This window comes from Scyliorhinus torazame, chromosome 8 (assembly GCF_047496885.1).
Source record: "Scyliorhinus torazame isolate Kashiwa2021f chromosome 8, sScyTor2.1, whole genome shotgun sequence".
Classification (NCBI taxonomy): Eukaryota; Metazoa; Chordata; class Chondrichthyes; order Carcharhiniformes; family Scyliorhinidae; genus Scyliorhinus; species Scyliorhinus torazame.
The window spans coordinates 66,964,068-66,984,716 of NC_092714.1; the positions used below are offsets into that span (position 1 = coordinate 66,964,068).

Consider the following 20,649-nt stretch of genomic DNA (forward strand, 5'->3'; position numbering starts at 1 on the left):
GACAGGATTCGAACCTGGGTCTTTAGCGCCGTAGTCCCAGTACTAACCACTGCACCACCTGCCGTCCTGTTCTTATGTAGAGTTTGCATGAATTTCTAATCCACTTTTGATTTATTTTTATTTTTTAAATGTCTGTAACTGAACAAAGTTGCATTAAACATTGCAATAACATTAACAGGTTTAGCATCAGGGCACTCCAACACTACAGAGATAGATTCAGATTTTAATTCCAGCTTTATCTCAATTGTACTCAGTCATCCAACCAATTGAACTGTCTCACATGACTAGGAGGGCAGATACTGAAAACAAGCAGTGGCATGATGTCTTTGTTTAAAAACTAATACAAGTGAATACTCAGCACCCATTCTGACAACAACATAACACCATTGCTAGATGTCACTGGGAAATTCTGTGCCCTTTGCCCTTCACTTCCAAAACCTTATATTAAAATTTTGTTCATTGCATGTTTCCTTAAGGAGATGAGAGAGAATGGAAAGAAGCCGAACAGGCATTTTGGCAGCTCTTCTATGTATGACATTTCCTACACCCAACATTGGTGGCAATATTTACTGCTTAATGACTACAATATCTGTATTGTATGACTGAAATATGAATATAAAACTTTGTGAAGCAAATAGCCTGTTTGCTGCAGATTGTTCGTAATGTCAAGAGTATTTTCTCAGGAATGTAAAATATTAAAATTTAAAAGAAATTTGTATATTTTCTAACTATTGTAAATATCTTTTCATTTTGTTTTTAAAAATAATCTTAATTGTCACAAGTAGGCTTACATTAACAATGCAACAAAGTTACTGTGAAAAGCCCCGAGGCGCCACATTATGGCGCCTGTTCAGGTACACGGAGGGAGAATTCAGAACGTCCAAATTACCTAACAGCACGTCTTTCGGGACTTGTGGGAGGAAACCGGAGCATCTGGAGGAAACCCACACAGACACAGAAACATGCAGATTCCGCACAGTGACCCAAGCTGGGAATCGAACCTGGGACCCTGGCGCTGTGAAGCAACAGTGCTAGCCACTGTGCTACCATGCCACCCAATTTTCTCATTTTCAGTCATTTTACATAATAACTGTGTGGACCTTACACTATTGATAGTATTTAAATTAAATTTAAATTATAGAAATATGCATAATCAATTCAAACATTGCTCTTTTTCTATAGGCTGCATTAGATATTTCTCTCATGAGCTACACAAAGGAACATTTCCATAAAAGAACCCTTGCTGCGCCCATAAAACATTTATGTTAAAAAATACACTCATGTTATAAGAGCTCCCCTAGTCTTCAGACAATGACCACCAGACTGTGTGACTTTGTCTACAATCAACAGATCAATTTTTACTAATATAAACCAAACAGGAACAAAACAATCAATGAGTCATACAGATTCTTCCGCTAGAGGGCACCACAACATTTTTAACTCTAAATTACTTGAATTTCCAGTGTGAATAGTCATGGAAATTAAATAAGCAGGGTCACTGGCAACAGTAAATTCTGGCACAAATCTGTTTTAATGATGTTGGTTGAGGGACTATTGGCCAAGACATTTGGGCGAACTCCTCTGCTCTTTGAATAAAGCCATGGAATGTTTTACATCCAATTGATGGGGCCTTGATTTACCAATTCAGAAAGAAAACACCTATGAAACAAGCACTCCCTCACTACTGTTCTGGGTTATGCCCAAATTATTGGCTCAAGTCTCTAGGGTGGAGTGCATACCCATGTACCTCAGACTCAGAGGAGTGTGTTTCCAACGGAGACACAACTGACACCATTCATCCTGTGAATAATAGTTTGCATGTGCTGGCCCTCGGCGTGTGCAGAATCCAGTTGACCACCATCCTCAGGTAAACATAAGAGATGCCATATGTTTAGAAGGAAACTGATTAAAGCTACCACCATCTGAATTTAAACAATGTACTTGTTCATGCTTCTCACATACCTCTTTAATCTTCTCTTGTTTCTGTCTGGTGTCTGGATCACCTGGGTCCCCATTATTGATTCCTACCAGTTTCGGGATAGGTACATGTGGTAGTTGTTTGCCTTCTCTTTTTTTCATATCTTGGGCCACTCGATTTTTCTCTGTCTGAATCTCAGCTCGGATTTGATCTTTGGATTTTTTCAGTTTTTCCTTTGCCTCTTCCAGGGCCCTCTCATGATCTGCCCTAATCATTTTACGAAGCTGCTCCTCTTCTTCTCTGAGGAACACAGTGAAAACATCATATTGTCAGTAATAGATCTATTAACAGTACAATGGTTAAACAAAAATGAAGTGTAGCCTTGCTGTCATTTACAGATAATAATCTGAAATAAATATAGATTGCTATATTCAAAAAAAAAGATTTCAATAGTAGAGATAATTGTTGCAGTAATTATTAATTTAGGTCACAGTGTTCACGAGGGACCAAAATTCTACTTTATCACTAGGTTTTAGTCTTGAACCAGACATTTTACCATATTTTCCACAAAAAAAAACAATCTAATGAGCAAAACTTGATTCTCTAAACAAATATAAATATAGCGATATACACAAGATGGAACCAGAAAATATTGCAAGTACTCAGTGTCTGGCTGCACCTGAGGGGAGAGGAACAGAGTTAACATTTCAAGTTTAAGTCATTACAATCTCTGTAGAGACTGACAACTTTTAAAAAGAAATTCAAACTTCCAGTTAATACCTGAAAGAATGACATGACAAGATTTCAAGTTTTAAGACTACTACTGTGACAAAAGATTGAAAAAACTATCAACTAAAAACTACCTTTGTAGGCAATTTATACTTTAAACCACAAAACAGAACATTCATCTTTTCCTTTTAACACAACCAAAAACAAACTTCACAGATCTACTTTACATGGCCCATTAAGTAGACATTCAATTCTCCCAGAAATAATCCCAAAATGAGGCTGAGCTCACAAAGGTTTATGTCTGTTTGTTTCCTTTCTCAGCTTCTCTGAATTCTCTTTCACAGTAAGATTCAAGTAAAGAAACAAAAAATGGGTCCAGAAGAGATGTCAATACAAACATAAGCAAGGAGCAGAAGTAGGCCATTTGACCACTCAAGCCTGCTTCATCATTCAACAAGATCATATCTAATTTGATCTGAGCTCCAACTTCACATTCCCACCTGTGCCAAACAACAGCAGAATCATTTCCAACAGCTGCTTTCTGGGGGAAAAAAAATGGATGCAGTGGTCCTGATCTGAAATTGTTGAATTCAATGCTGAGTTCAGAAGGCTGCAAAGTGTCTAACTGAAGGTGAGGCGCTATTCCTTGAGCTTCTAATCAGCTTCATTAGAATAATATAGACAGTCAACAACAGAGAATAAAGAGAACAGGGCGGAGAATTAAAATGACATGCACCTGGAAGCGCAATGTCATATTTGTGACCAAAACGAAGATGCACCACAAAGCCATCAGCAATCTGTGTTTGGTCCCCACAATGTAGAGAAGACCAAAATGGTCAGCAGCAAATACAGTACACTGAAATGAAAGAAGCGCAAGCAAATCGCTGCTTCACCCGGTAGGTGTGTACAGAGGGAAATCAAAATAGAGGGCAACCAAACAGTGGAAAAGGTCTGCTTTGCATCTCCTGTGTTTGGATGGGAAGGTATGAAAGATAATCAAAGTGTGGAGGAAATCATGCCTCTGGAATGGTGGGAGGAGAGAATATATACTTGGTAGTGCTATCTGATAGGAGTCTAGTTTTATTCATATAGGTGCTGGTTGACTGCATGTCGCAAAGAGGCGAAAATATTAAAAATGGCTTGATTGTGGGAACTCAGTCATTGTCTCATATATTGAATTAACCAGTGTACTCAGCACTAAGAACGTATTGTTCTGTCTAATCAACTAATCTGTTCCAGTAAGGTCTCTGCCAAGCTGCGAAACATAGCAAAGTGTGAAAAACATAGCCAGTAATCTTCCAAAGACTGCACATGCAGACACTAAGCTAGTTTTGATAGGCACCAGTCAATCTTAAATAATGTCCAAAGTTTGAGTAACAAATCATCTTCTAAGTAACAGACATTCATTTGAACAAACCAAGAGGTCTCAGCTGAAAATTAGAAACCAATGAAAGTAAATGACGGGTTAAACCAGAGATAGGGCAGCATGGTAGCACAGTGGTTAACACAGTTGCTTCACAGCTCCAGGGTCCCCGGTTCGATTCCTGGCTTGGGTCACTGTCTGTGCAGCGTCTGCACGTTCTCCCCGTGTCTGCGTGGGTTTCCTCAGGGTGCTCCGGTTTCCTCCCACAGTCCAAAGATGTACAGGTTAGGTGGATTGGCACTGCTAAATTGCCCTTGGTGTCCAAAAGGTTGGGTGGGGTTACAGGGATAGGGTGGAGGTGTGGGCTTGGGTAGGGTGCTCTTTCCCAGGGGCGGCACAGACTAGATGGGCCGAATGGCTTCCTTCTGCACTGTAAATTCTATGATAAGAATTCCCTTAAAAGTAGGACTGCGTGGTCAAGGTCTTTGTCCTTGAATTCTTGAATCATCTATCTGTTTGTTTGTGGTCAAGTGATTTCCTTTTGTGCCTTATGCTTTTTGCCATGTGCTTGACTTTATGTATTGTTTGATATTCCTTTTCCATGTTTTTATTCAGTTCTTATTCAAGTGCATTCAAGAGCGTAATTAACAATAATGAAGAACAAAGAACAGTTCAGTACAGGAACAGGCCCTTCGGCCCTCCAAGCCTGTGCCGATCATGATACCCTAACTAAAAACAAAACCTTCTGCCCTTACTCGGTATGTATCGCTCTATTTCCTCCCTATTCATGTACCCATCCAGATGCCTCTTAAATGTTACAAATATGCCTGCTTCCACCACATCCTCTGGCAGCACCTTCCAGGTTCCCACCACTCTGAAAAACTTACCCTGCACATTTCCCTTAAACCTGTGCCCCCGTGTAATTGACACTACCACCCTTGGAAAAAACCTCCTACCATGCACCCTATCTATGCCTCGGATAATTTTGTAGACCAGCCTCCGTCTTTCTAGTGAAAACAATCCTAGTTTATTTAACCTCTCCTCATAGCCAACACCCTCGAGACCAGGCAACATCCTGGTGAACCTTCTTTGCACTCTCTCCAAATCTTCCACATCCTTCTGATAATGTGGTGACCAAAACTGCACGCAATATTCCAAATGCGGCCTAACCAAGGTTTCATATAGTTGCAACATGATTTCCCAACTCCTGTACTTAATGCCCCGGCTGATGAAGGCAAGCATGCCATATGCCTTTTCCAACCACCTTAGCCACCTGTGTTGCCACTTTTAGGGAATTGTATGTTAATGTTCCTAAGGTTTTGCAACTTACAGTATAATTCATCCTAGATTTGATCCTCCAAAACATATCACCTCACATTTGTCAGGGTGAAACGCCATCTGCCATTTCTGTGCCCAAGTCGCCAATCTATCTATATCCTGTTGTATCCTCTGACAATCCTCGGCACTATCAGCAGTTCCGCCAATCTTCGTGTCATCCGCAAACTTACTGATCAGACCGCCCACATTTTCCTCCAGATCATTTATATATACCCTACAAACAACAGAGGTCCTAGCACTGATCCCTGCAGAACACCACTAGCTGCAGATCTCCATTCTGAAAAACACCCTTCCACCGCAACTCTCTTCTATAATCAAGCCAGTTCTGTATCTATCTAGCCAGCCCACCCCGAATCCCATGTGATTTTAGTTTTTGTACCAGTCTGCCATGTGGGACACTGTCAAATACCTTACTAAAGTCCATATGAACTACATCCACAGCCTTTCCCTCATCAATTTTCTTTGTCACCTCTTCAAAAACTCAATCAATTTGGTGAGACATGACCGTCTCCATACAAAACTAGTCCATTTTTCTCCAAATGTGCATATTTCAGTATCTTTTCCAAAAGCTTCCCCGCCACTGATGTCAGGCTCACCGACCTATAATATGCTGCATTATCCCTGCTTCCTTCCTTAAACAAGGGAATAACATTGGCTATTCTCCAGTCCTCTGGAACCTCAGCTGTGATCAAAGAGGATGTGAAAGTATCTGTTAAGGCCCCAGATATTTCTCCCCCCCTGGCTCCCGCAGCAACCTGGGATAGATCCAATCTGGCCCCAGGGACTTGTCTACCTTAATGCAATTTAGAATACTCAACACTTCCTCCTTTGGTATATTGACGTTCTCAAGATCGTTCACACACCTATCCCTGACCTCAACATCCGTCATGTCCTTCTCCCTGGTGAATACCGATACAAAGTACTCATTAAGGATTTCACCCACTTGTTGTCGTTCCACGCATAACTTCCCTCCACTGCCCTGGAGTGGGCCTACTCTTTCTCTTGCTACCCTCTTGCTCATATATGCATAAAAATCCTTGGGATTCTCCTTGACCCTGTTTGCTAAAGACATTTCATGGCCCCTTTTCTTAATAATAGTAATCTTCATTATTGTCACAAGTAGGCTTACAAGAACACTGCAATGAAGTTACTGTGAAAATCCCCTAGTCGCCACACTCCGCACCTGTTCGGGTACACCGAGGGAGAATTCAGAATGTTCAATTCATCTAACATTCATGTCGTTCAGGACTTGTGGGAAGAAACCGGAGCACCCGGAGGAAACGCACGCAGACACGGGGAGAACGTGCAAACTCCACACAGACAGTGATCCAAGCCAGGAATCAAACCTGGGACCCTGGTGCTGTGAAGCAACAGTGCTAACCACTGTGCTACAGTGCCGCCCTAGCCCTCCTAATTCCATGTTTAAGTTTCTTCCTAATTTCACTGTACTCCTCGATCATATTTTTGACACCTCCCACCAACCGGATTACCAATTCTTATTAGAAGGTAAAATAAGAGTCCCACACTATCACAGCCAAGAATGTGATTCAATGTGGAGGATGGTGAGGTGGAAAATGAGGACAAGGGGAGCCTTATCTGGGAGTGATGAAAATTCTTGGTTGAGGGAAAATAACAAGCATAGGTATGGAAAATGGCACCATCAAAACAGATACAACAGAGAAAGAAACTGGGAGAATGGAATAGAGCTTCTATAAAGGAAGCCAGTTCGAAGAAAGTGCAATCAACATAGCTGTGAGAATGAATCTTTAGCAGATACTGGCTGACAGGCTATCCTCAGAAATAAGGATAGAAAACCTGAGAAAAGACGGGAAGGAGCGAGATGGACCATGTGAATGGGAGGGAAGGCTGCAGAATTGAAGCAAAGTTGCTGAGTTTTTCCAGATTAAATCAAGACCAGGAAACAGCACCGATGCAATAGTCAATGCATTGGTAAAAAAGGAGTGAGGGGGCTAGAGTAGAACTCGAACAAGAAATGTTCCATATATCCCACAAAAAGGAGGCATAACTAGGACCCATGTGAGTTCCCATAACCTCTCCCTTTAATGGATTTGTTGCTTTTCCCCGAGTACGCGGCTTGTTCCCTAGGTGTGGTATTTCAATTATGGACACGTGGGTTTTTAAACACAAAACACGGTTTATTCCATGAACTCAACTTAACATCTTAAATAAACATTGGATCTCTTAACACCCCTTACTTCAAAGATAACTCAGAAAATATTGCAACAGTAAATAATTCCTTAAACTGTTCCTTCAAACTTCCAAGAGACTTAACACCTTTAAACAGAATCACATCAGGTTAAAGACTTTACTTTAAATTACCCAACTGATTCAGAGAGTCTTTCATGGTAGAGATCCAGCTCACTGCAAAACACAGACACACACCCAGCACTTTTCAAAACTTGCAGCTCTCTGGAAACACACAGACACACTGCTTGTTAAACTGAAACTAAAAAACCTGCAAAACTAAACTGCAAAATGGCTGACCTGACCTCAGCCCCACCCACTCTCTGACATCACTGTTTTCTTAAAGGTACATTGCTTAAACATCCATGTCTTAAAAGTACTCTCTCATGACAGTATAGCGAGACCCGATGTTCCACCCCCCCCGCCCCCCCCCCGAACCAGTCCCCGCCAGTTCCTCGAGGCTGTCAGCGCAGCTAGTGGTTCTATAGCTAGGGCAAATAGTAACGGGGAGAAGGGACACCCCTGCCTCGTTCCCGGTGAAGCTCAAAGTACCCCGACCTCAGTCGGTTTGTACATACATTTGCTACAGGCGCCTGGTACAGCAATTTCACACAGCCAATAAAGCCCTCACCAAACCCGAACCTCCCCAGCGTTTCCCACAGGTACTCCCACTCCACCCGATCAAAGGCTTTCTCTGCGTCCATCGCTGTTACCACCTCCGCCTCCCTCCCTCTGAGAGCATCATAATATTCAAAAGTCTCCAGACATTGTATGGAGTTGTCTGCCTTTAACAAACCCAGTCTGGTCTTCCTCTATCACCCCTGGGGTGCAATCCACAATTCTTGTGGCCAGAATCTTAGCTAGCAATTTGGCACCCACGTTTAAAAGCAAAATCGGCCTGTATGACCCGCAATGTTCTGGGCCCTTCCATCGTTTAAGAATGAGTGAGATCAAGGCCTGTGACATTGTTGGGGGGAGGGTTCCTTTCTCTCTAGCCTCATTGAAGGTCCTCATCTGGAGTGGGCTCTATATTTCCGAAAATTTCTTATAGAATTCTACCTGGTAACCGTCCGGCCCCGGGGCTTTACCTGATTGCATGCCCTCTATACCCTTCACAAGCTCCTCCAATTCAATCGGGGCCCCCAGCCCTTCCACCAGGTCCTCTTCCATCTTTGGAAACCTCAACTGGTCCAAAAATTGCCTCATCCCTTCCGCTCCCGTCGGGGGCTCTAACTCGTATAGTTTACTATAGAACTCCTTAAAGACTCCGTTCACCACCCCCTGGATCCAAGGCCGTGTTACTCTTCTTATTCTTTACTCCCCCGATTTCCCTTGCCGCCTCCCTCTTTTGCAGTTGGTGTGCCAGCATTCTACTTGCTTTCTCCCTGTACTCATAGACTGCCCCACTTGCCTTCCTCAGCTGTGCTACCGCTTTCCCTGTTGTCAGCAGTTCAAACTCCGCCTGCAGACTCCGCCGCTCCCTCAGGGGCCTCCGCGTATCTCCTGTCCACTTGGAGTATCTCCTCCACCAATCTCTCCCTCTCCGCTCTTTCTCTCTTTTCCCTATGGGATCGAATTGAGATGAGCTCCCTTCTGACAACTGCCTTCAGAGCCTCCCAGACTGTTGCAGCTGCTACCTCACCCGTATCGTTTGTTTCCAGGTAATCCTGGATGTTCCTGCTAATCCACCCGCAAACCTCTTCGTCCACCAGCAGCCCTACATCCAGTCTCCAGAGTGGGCACTGCCCTCTCTCCTCACTAAGCCGCAAATCCACCCAGTGCGGGGCATGGTCCGAGACTGTGATTGCTGAGTATTCTGTCCCCGCCACCTTTGGGATTAACGCCCTGCTCAAGACAAAGAAGTCTATGCGGGAATAAACCTTATGAACGTGGCAGAAAAAAAACCTCCTTCGCTCTCGGCCGTGCGAACCTCCAGGGATCCACCCCCCCCCCACCCCCACTCCCATCTGCTCCATGAAACCCTTCAGTTTCTTAGTCACTGCCGGTCGCTTCCCTGTCCTGGACTTCGACCGGTCCAGCTCGGGGTCAATGACTGTGTTAAAGTCTCCCCCCATGATCAGGTTGTGTGACTAAGTCTGGAATTTTGCCTAGCATGCACCTCATAAATTCCACATCATCCCAATTCGGAGCGTAGACGTTCACAAACACCACCCGGACCCCCTCCCACTTTCCACTCTCCATTATATACCTGCCTCCCCTTATCTGCCACAATTCTCCCAGCCACGAATGCCACACCTTTACTGATCAGAATTGCTACCCCCCTGGTCTTCGAAGCCAGCCCTGAATGGAACACCTGGCCTTCCCATCCCTTTGAGGTATTGTATCAATATTCTCATTGGCACGTTACTTTATCTGGATAACATAACAAACATAATTTAAGTGATTGTAATGAGATGTTAGCTCATTAACAGCCTACCCTTCCATCTCAAAACAATGGTTTGCACTATGGCAGTCAACTCATTAAAGCATCACCTGATGTGGCTCAAGCACCCCAACATTTTCTGCCACATTTGCTGTAGCGGAAGATAATGGTCTGAGAAGGTGGCCAATTCACTGGCCTCCATTTTCTCTTGGCCAGGTGAGCTTTCTCTTTCTGCTCACCTCTTCCAATGTCCTTCCAGTGCGTCTCCAAGGGTCATGGCCATTACCAACTGTCTCCTAGTTGTTCGTGTCACTGATCGCTATCGTTATATCTTGCTTGCAGGTGTCCTTGTGGTGGAGGTGTGGATGCCCAGCAAGTCTTGACCCAATGGCCAGTCACTGTAAAGAAGGTTTTTGAGTATATAGCCACCATACATCCAGTGAACCCGGCCAAGCCAGCACAGATATCATTTGTGTAAACTGATGGAATTAGCATCCTCCAACATCTGAGTTGTGTCATGTGAGAGTGCCTTTAAGAATTGGATGCTGAAGAAATGTACCTTTAACAGATGAAGCTGATCATATTACTGAAGTGAAGTCACAGTGGGGGAGCTGAGCTCACTTCTGCTTTTGGTTTTAGTTTGAGAAAGCAGCTTGGGTGTGCCTGTGTGTTTCCAGAGAGCTTCAGGAAGAAAAGCAAGGTGCTGGAGCTGAAGTCAACCAAGCTGATATATCTCTGCCATCCAACAGAAAATATATATATTCTATGGCCTGGTGTGTTACTGTTTTGAAGGTTTGAAGTCTTTTGGATGTTTGAAGGAACATTTTGAGGGATTATTTACTGTTGTATTATTTTCGGGGTTATCTTTGAAGTAAGGGGTGTTAAAGGATCCAATGTTTATTTAAAAGGTTACGTTGAGTTCATGGAATAAACATTCTTTTGTATTAAAAGCCACGTGCCCATAATTGAAATATCACACCTGGGGAACAAGCAGTGTGCTTCAAAAGCAACAATCCATTAAAGGGGGAGGTTGGTTGAACTCCATGATACATTTTGGCGTTCTGAAAACACCTCTCCCATAACAACTGGGGGCTCGTCTGGGATAAAAGTCTATCTATTGGATTGGCTTTTGTGAGCTTAAAGACAGTGAAGGATTATTGCTTTTCCGGTGTGGTATTTTAGTTTAATTGGGGACAGTGTTGTGAACAATGGCTCTTTCGGAGGCTCAGAAGTTTTTGGGGGTGGACACGGTGACACATGATACCTTATGGACAGAGACTAAAAACAGACTGTTAGGTTTGGCAAAAGCATTGCAGTTAACACTGCCTAGAAAATACTAAAAGATGAGGTACTTAACGCGGTATCTGCGCATTTACGTATGCCTGTGATACATTCTGACTCATTAGATATGGCAAAGCTCCAGTTGCAGATTAAGCAATTTGAACATGAAAAATAAGTAAAGCAACGTCAACATGAAAAATAATTAAAGCGGCTTGAATATGCAATGAAAGAAAAAGAAAGAGATAGAGATAGAGAGGAAAAAGAAAAGGAGAGAGAAGAAAGAAACAAAGAAAGAGATAGAGAGGAAAGGGAAAAAGAGAGAGTTTGAACTTCGGAAAATGGCTCTGAAACATGAAAATCAGTTAAAATTGGCAGACGCAAAGGGACACGTACAGTCGGAGGAGATGGATGAGGATAATGAGACAGAGCGTCGTAGTCGAAGACGTGGTGGGGATCTATTTAAATATGTCCAAGCATTGCCAATGTTTGACGAGGAGGTAGACGCCTTTTTCATTTCATTTGAGAAGGTAGCTAAACAAATGTAATGGCCACAGGACATGTGGGTATTACTAATTCAAACAAAGCTGGTAGGTAGGGCTAGTCAAGTGTTTGCATCACTACCGGAGGAGGTATCTGGAACGTATGAGGAAGTGAAGAAATCCATCGTAAGTGCATATGAGCTAGTGCCTGAAGCTTACAGACAAAGGTTTAGAAATTTAAGGAAATAATTTGGTCAAACAAACATGGAGATTGAAAGGCTCAAACAGAGTAATTTTGATAGGTGGATAAGGCTTTCAAAATAGACCAAACGTATGAAACTCTCAGCAAAATTATACTTGTGGAGGACTTTAAAAATTAAATTCCTGATGTAGTGAGAACTCATGTGGAAGAACAGAGGGTTAAAATTGCGAGATTAGCAGCAGAAATGGCAGATGATTATGAATTAGTTCATAAATCAAAGATTGGTTTCCGACATCAGTTCCAACCGGTGAGGGATAGAAACTGGGGACCTGAGAAATACTCAAGTGGTAAAGGTAAAGGTGATCTGATGGGAGACAATAAAGAGAATGTACCTCAGATTGAAAAAGAAATCCAGGAGGGTGGAAAAGGGATGAAAAGTTTCAAATGTTTTCACTGTAATAAACTAGGCCATGTAAAGTCACAGTGTTGGTGGTTGAAGAAAAGCACTGGGAAGGCTGATGTGGTAAAACAGGATAATACAGTGGGATTTGTTAAGAGTGGTAAAGGAAAGCCCAAGGGAAGCGACGGAGGTGCAAATGATTGTACAGCCTGTTCAAGAAGTAATTGTTAAGAAGGTGCCAGATGTCTTTAAAGAATTTACTTGTGTGGGTAAAGTTTACTCATGTGTATCAGGAGGAGCAGGTAAAGAAGTCACAATTTAAAGAGATACAGGGGCTAGTCAATCATTAATGGTAAGAGATGAGGAATTATGTAGTTTGGGAAGAATGTTGCCAGAAAAGGTGGTGATATGTGGAATTCAGGGTGAGAGGAGTAGTGTTCCATTATATAAGGTAAGGTTGGAAAGTCCAGTAAAGAGTGAAGTAGTAGTAGGAGTAATAGATAAACTATCTTGTCCAGGAATACAGTTTATCTTGGGTAATGATATAGCTGGGGCGCAGGTGGGAGTGATGCCGACTGTGGTTGATAAGCCAGTGGAAAATCAGACAACTGAAGCGTTGAAGGACGAATATCCTGGGATTTTTCCAGATTGTGTAGTAACAAGGTCACAAAGTCACAGGTTAAGACAAGAGGAGAAATCAAAGAGTGAAGATGAAGTTGAAGTGCAATTATCAGAAATGATTTTTGATCAGATGGTTGAAAAAGAACAAGAACAGGTGGAGGATGAGGCGGATATTTTTAGTTCAGAAAAATTGGCGGAGTTAGAACAGAAAGATGTAGAAATAAAACGGATATATCAGAAAGCATATACGGAAGAGGAATCTGAGAGTATACCAGAATGTTATTACCGTAAAAGTGATGTCTTGATGAGAAAATGGAGACCTGTACATATGCAGGCGGATGAAAAGTGGGCAGAAGTTCATCAAGTGGTATTGCCGGTAGGGTATAGAAAGGAAGTGTTGCGAGATGCACATGAGGTACCAGTGGGAGGTCATTTGGGGATAAGGAAAACTCAAGCTAAAATCCAGAAACATTTTTATTGGCCTGGACTACATAAAGATGTAGTTAAATTTTGTCAATCATGTCACACATGTCAAGTGATAGGGAAACCTCAAGCAGTGCTAAAACCAGCGTCTTTAATACCCATTCCAGCATTTGAGGAACCTTTTACAAGGGTCCTAATTGATTGTGTAGGACCGCTTCCAAAAACAAAATGTGGGAATCAATATCTTTTGACTGTAATGGATGTGTCTACTAGGTTTCCAGAGGCTATTCCAGTACGTAATATTACAGCTAAAAGGATTGTGGAAGAGTTACTTAAATTCTTTACTAGATATGGACTACCCACAGAAATTCAATCGGATCAAAGATCAAATTTTACTTCAAAGTTATTCAAAGAAGTTATGGATAGCTTAGGAATAAAACAATTTAAACCAACTGCGTACCATCCAGAACCGCAGGGAGCATTAGAAAGATGGCAGACATTAAAGGGCGTATTGTCAAGATTATTCAGAGGATTGGGATAAAGGAATTCCATTCGTATTGTTTGCAATTAGGGATGCACCGAAAGAGTCTACCAAATTTAGTCCTTTTGAACTAATTTTTGGTCATGAGGTAAGAGGACCACTTAAATTGATTAAGGAAAAATTGGTGGGTGAGAAATCGGAAATTGCACTATTAGATTACGTGTCAAATTTTAGGGAACGATTAAATAGAGCAGGTGAATTGGCTAGACAACATTTGAAAGTTGCACAAAATGGGATGAAACAGGTAGCGGACAAGAAATCCAAAGTTCGTAGTTTTGCCAGTGGGGTAAAGTTTTAGTGTTGTTACCAGTGGGAGGTGAGCCTTTAAAAGCTAGGTTTTGTGGACCGTATCAGTATGAAAGGAAATGAAGTGAGGTGAATTATGTGGTAAAAACACCAGATAGAAGGAAGACTCACTGAGTGTGTCATGTGAATATGCTTAAATGGTACTTTGAAAGGAAAGGAGAGAAAAAGGAGGTTTTAATGATTCTAACACAAAGTGACAAACCAAATCCAGATGACTGTGAATTTGACATACCTCAAATTAAATTGGAAAATGAGGATGTTCTTAAAAATTGGGATGAATTGTTAAGTTACCTTCCAGTGGAAAAACAAACTGACCTGAAAGAGTTATTGATATCACATGGGCAAGTTTGTAGAGATAAATTTGGAAGTACTGGCTATACATGATGTAGATGTGGGAAATGCTGTTCCCTAAAAAAACATCCATATAGACTTAATCCTTTAACATTGGCACAGGTTAACAGAGAGATTGAGAGTATGCTTAAAAAGGGCATAATTGAAGTGGGTTGCTGCCAATGGAGCTCACCCATAGTGATGGTACCTAAACCAGACAGTACCCAACAGTTGTGTGTGGTCTGTCTATCGAAAGGTGAATGCAGTTACAAGAACGGACTCTTATCCTATCCCACGTTTGAAGGATTGCATTGTGAAAGTGGGACAATCTGCTTTTATTTCCAACTTCCAGACATGGAAAGAACATTTAAAACATCGTATGGAGTTCTTCGATCGACTTCTGGCGGCGGGTTTGGTGATAAACCGAGCCGAAAGTGAATTTGGAGAAGCCCAAATCACTTTCCTTGAGGAGTTTCTGATACCCTCAAGACGAAGGGAAATAATGCGATCTCGTAGCATGAAAGAATTTGATCGAACCTCTGTGCAAAAGATTTGTAGCGTGGTTGCTCCACTGATGGAATTGCTGAAGAAACGTAAAAGATTTCCATGGACGGGGGACTTTCAACAGGCATTTCACTGCCTGAGAGCTGTGATCACCAATGCTCCTCTATTGGAGAATTGCAAGGGGCTCAGTGGTCAGATTGAACAAAAGTATCTGATTCTAAAGAGAAATGCCGAGGGGTAGAGGAATGGATGGATCGTGCAGAGACTTTGTTCAAGGAGACTGTCAATCGAGAAGGATTTCTGTTGGAGGAAGAAGAACGGGAAAGATGGACTATATTATTATGCCTGTTTGCGTGTGTTGTTTTGTTTAAAAAGGGAAAGGTATATTTACTGTGTACATTTCTTTGTGGGTGGTGCAAAAGTGAAAAATGAAACCATCTTGAAGTTGATGGTTTATTTTTTTTTCTTAGGGGGAGGTGTCATGTGAGAGTGCCTTTAAGAATTGGATGCTGAAGAAATGTACCTTTAACAGATGAAGCTGATCATATTACTAAGTGATGTCACGGAGCTCACTTCTGCTTTCGGTTTCAGTTTGAGAAAGCAGCTTGGGTATGTCTGTGTTTCCAGAGAGCTGCAGGAAGAAAAGCAAGGTGTTGCAGCTGAAGTCAACCAAGCTGCTATATCTCTGCCATCCAACAGAAAATATATATATTCTATGACCTGGTGTGCTACTGTTTTGAAGGTTTGAAGCCTTTTGGATGTTTGAAGGAACATTTTGAGGGATTATTTACTGTTGTATTATTTTCGGGGTTTTCTTTGAAGTAAGGGGTGTTAAAGGATCCAATGTTTATTTAAAAGGTTACATTGAGTTCATGGAATAAACATTGTTTTGTATTAAAAGCCACGTGCCCATAATTGTAATATCACACCTGAGGAAACAAGCCGTGTGCTTCAAAAGCAACAATCCATTAAAGGGGGAGGTTAGCTGAACTCCATGATACATTTTGGGGTTCTGAAAACACCTCTCCCATAACAGTTGGTGAACTTGTCCAGCCAATAGATGGCCGAGGATATGTTGGAGACAGCACAGGTAGAAACTGCTCAGTCTTTTCTCCTACCTAGTACAGGTTTCCCAGGAGTATGTCGGGTGCATAGGGTTGGTAGACTCGTAGTTTGGTGTTATATGTCAGTTTGTTGTTGGCCCTCACTCTCTTACTCAGCTTGGGCATAACAGCTGCAACTTTCTCAATTTATGTTGATTCCAGCATCAAATGACAGATTGCTGGTGATCGTAGATATAGAACATAGAACATAGAACAATACAGCGCAGTACAGGCCCTTCGGCCCACGATGTTGCACCGAAACAAAAGCCATCTAACCTACACTATGCCATTATCATCCATATGTTTATCCAATAAACTTTTAAATGCCCTCAATGTTGGCGAGTTCACTACTGTAGCAGGTAGGGCATTCCACGGCCTCACTACTCTTTGCGTAAAGAACCTACCTCTGACCTCTGTCCTATATCTATTACCCCTCAGTTTAAAGTTATGTCCCCTCGTGCCAGCCATATCCATCCGCGGGAGAAGGCTCTCACTGTCCACCCTATCCAACCCCCTGATCATTTTGTATGCCTCTATTAAGTCTCCTCTTAACCTTCTTCTCTCCAACGAAAACAACCTCAAGTCCGTCAGCCTTTCCTCATAAGATTTTCCCTCCATACCAGGCAACATCCTGGTAAATCTCCTCTGCACCCGCTCCAAAGCCTCCACGTCCTTCCTATAATGCGGTGACCAGAACTGTACGCAATACTCCAAATGCGGCCGGACCAGAGTTCTGTACAGCTGCAACATGACCTCCCGACTCCGGAACTCAATCCCTCTACCAATAAAGGCCAACACTCCATAGGCCTTCTTCACAACCCTATCAACCTGGGTGGCAACTTTCAGGGATCTATGTACATGGACACCTAGATCCCTCTGCTCAGCCACTTTTTCAAGAACTTTACCATTAGCCAAATATTCCGCATTCCTGTTATTCCTTCCAAAGTGAATCACCTCACACTTCTCTACATTAAACTCCATTTGCCACCTCTCAGCCCAGCTCTGCAGCTTATCTATATCCCTCTGTAACCTGCTACATCCTTCCACACTATCGACAACACCACCAACTTTAGTATCGTCTGCAAATTTACTCACCCACCCTTCTGCGCCTTCCTCTAGGTCATTGATAAAAATTACAAACAGCAACGGCCCCAGAACAGATCCTTGTGGTACTCCACTTGTGACTGTACTCCATTCTGAACATTTCCCATCAACCACCACCCTCTGTCTTCTTTCAGCTAGCCAATTTCTGATCCACATCTCTAAATCACCCTCAATCCCCAGCCTCCGTATTTTTTGCAATAGCCTACCGTGGGGAACCTTATCAAACGCTTTGCTGAAATCCATATACACCACATCAACTGCTCTACCCTCGTCTACCTGTTCAGTCACCTTCTCAAAGAACTCAATAAGGTTTGTGAGGCATGACCTACCCTTCACAAAGCCATGCTGACTATCCCTGATCATATTATTCCTATCTAGATGATTATAAATCTTGTCCCTTATAATCCCCTCCAAGACTTTACCCACTACAGACGTGAGGCTCACCGGTCTATAGTTGCCGGGGTTGTCTCTGCTCCCCTTTTTGAACAAAGGGACCACATTTGCTGTCCTCCAGTCCTCTGGCACTATTCCTGTAGCCAATGATGACATAAAAATCAAAGCCAAAGGTCCAGCAATCTCTTCCCTGGCCTCCCATAGAATCCTAGGATAAATCCCATCAGGTCCCGGGGACTTATCTATTTTCAGCCTGTCCAGAATTGCCAACACCTCTTCCCTACGTACCTCAATGCCATCTATTCTATTAGCCTGGGGCTCAGCATTCTCCTCCACAACATTATCTTTTTCCTGAGTGAATACTGACGAAAAATATACATTTAGTATCTCGCCTATCTCTTCAGACTCCACACACAATTTCCCATCCCTGTCCTTGACTGGTCCTACTCTTTCCCTAGTCATTCGCTTATTCCTGACATACCTATAGAAAGCTTTTGGGTTTTCCTTGATCCTTCCTGCCAAATACTTCTCATGTCCCCTCCTTGCTCGTCTTAGCTCTCTCTTTAGATCCTTCCTCGCTACCTTGTAACTATCCATCGCCCCAACCGAAACTTCACACTTCATCTTCACATAGGCCTTCTTCTTCCTCTTAACAAGAGATTCCACTTCCTTGGTAAACCACGGTTCCCTCGCTCGACGCCTTCCTCCCTGTCTGACCGGTACATACTTATCAAGAACACGCAGTAGCTGATCCTTGAACAAGCCCCACTTATCCAGTGTGCCCAACACTTGCAGCCTACTTCTCCACCTTATCCCCCCCAAGTCACGTCTAATGGCATCATAATTGCCCTTCCCCCAGCTATAATTCTTGCCCTGCGGTGTATACTTATCCCTTTCCATCATTAACGTAAACGTCACCGAATTGTGGTCACTGTCCCCAAAGTGCTCTCCTACCTCCAAATCCAACACCTGGCCTGGTTCATTACCCAAAACCAAATCCAACGTGGCCTCGCCTCTTGTTGGCCTGTCAACATATTGTTTCAGGAAACCCTCCTGCACACACTGTACAAAAAACGACCCATCTATTGTACTCGAACTATATATTTTCCAGTCAATATTTGGAAAGTTAAAGTCTCCCATAATAACTACCCTGTTACTTTCGCTCATATCCAGAATCATCTTCGCCATCCTTTCCTCTACATCCCTAGAACTATTAGGAGGCCTATAAAAAACTCCCAACAGGGTGACCTCTCCTTTCCTGTTTCTAACTTCAGCCAATACTACCTCGGAAGAAGAGTCCCCATCTAGCATCCTCTCCGCCACCGTAATACTGCTCTTGACTAGCAGCGCCACACCTCCCCCTCTTTTGCCTCCTTCTCTGAGCTTACTAAAACACCTAAACCCCGGAACCTGCAACATCCATTCCTGTCCCTGCTCTATCCATGTCTCCGAAATGGCCACAACATCGAAGTCCCAGGTACCAACCCACGCTGCCAGTTCCCCTACCTTGTTTCGTATACTCCTGGCATTGAAGTAGACACACTTCAAACCACCTACCTGAACGCTGGCCCCCTCCTGCGACGTCAAATCTGTGCTCCTGACCTCTATACTCTCATTCTCCCTTACCCTAAAACTACAATCCAGGTTCCCATGCCCCTGCTGCATTAGTTTAAACCCCCCCAAAGAGCACTAACAAATCTCCCCCCCAGGATATTTGTGCCCCTCAGGTTCAGATGTAGACCATCCTGTCTGTAGAGGTCCCACCTTCCCCAGAAAGAGCCCCAGTTATCCAAAAATCTGAAACCCTCCCGCCTGCACCATCCCTGTAGCCACGTGTTTAAATGCTCTCTCTCCCTATTCCTCATCTCACTATCACGTGGCACAGGCAACAACCCAGAGATAACAACTCTGTTTGTTCTAGTTCTGAGCTTCCATCCTAGCTCCCTGAAAGCCTGCCTGACATCCTTGTCCCCTTTCCTACCTATGTCGTTGGTGCCAATGTGGACCACGACTTGGGGCTGCTCCCCCTCCCCCTAAGGACCCGGAAAACACGATCCGAGACATCACGTACCCTTGCACCTGGGAGGCAACATACCAAACGTGAGTCTCTCACGCTCCCACAAAATCTCCTATCTGTGCCCCTGACTATAGAGTCCCCAATTACTAATGCTCTGCTCCTCTCCCCCCTTCCCTTCTGAGCAACAGGGACAGACTCCGTGCCAGAGGCCCGTACCCCATGGCTTACCCCTGGTAAGTCGTCCCCCCCACAAGTATCCAAAGCGGTTTCTCAGGGGAACGACCGCAGGGGATCCCTGCACTGACTGTTTTTTCCCAGTCCCTCTTACAGTTACCCACCTATCTCCAATCTTTGGTGTAACTAATTCCCTGAAGCTGCTATCTATGACCCCTTCTGCCTCCCGAATGATCCGAAGTTCTTCCAACTCCAGCTCCAGTTCCCTAACTCGGTCTTGGAGGAGCTGGAGATGGCAGCACTTCCTGCAGGTAAAATCAGCAGGGACACTAACTGCATCCCTCACCTCAAACATCCTGCAGGAGGAACATTGCACTCCCTTCCCTGCCATTCCTCTAACTTTCTACCAAGATCTAGCTAACAACTAAATTAAATTTTTATAAAAAATAATAATATAATAAAAATACGGTACTTACCTCAGACCAATGGGTTTTATTATTCGGTTAGAGGAGGAGGGCGGGTGGGAGACACTACACGTGTAGTGTCTCGGGTTTCCTCTCCACCAGAATTTATTGGTGAGGGTCTTCCCAGACGTCCGCGGGTCGACTTCCTGTTCCCGCCTAAAAAACTAATTTAAAAAAAAAAAAGAAAAATTCTCAGCTCCTGCTGAAATTGACTAACCAGCCAGCTCCACTCCCGCCAAAATCGACTGGCCTGCCCCTGCAAAGAGAAGTGCTTTTAAAGGTTGACTTACCTCCCAGCAACCTCCTTCCGCAATGCTCCCGCTGAAATTGACTAACCAGCTGCTCTCACGCCGCCGAAATCGACTGGCCTG

General features: G+C 43.4%; 1 protein-coding gene across 1 annotated transcript in view; it reads right to left on the bottom strand.

Moving 5' to 3' along the window:
• Positions 1–20,649, bottom strand: part of man1a2 (mannosidase, alpha, class 1A, member 2) — a 180,856-nt gene that overhangs the window by 115,379 nt on the left and 44,828 nt on the right. Inside the window, 1 exon segment of the mRNA XM_072513775.1 lies at positions 1,963–2,218. Within this exon segment, the coding sequence (XP_072369876.1) occupies positions 1,963–2,218 (256 nt within the window).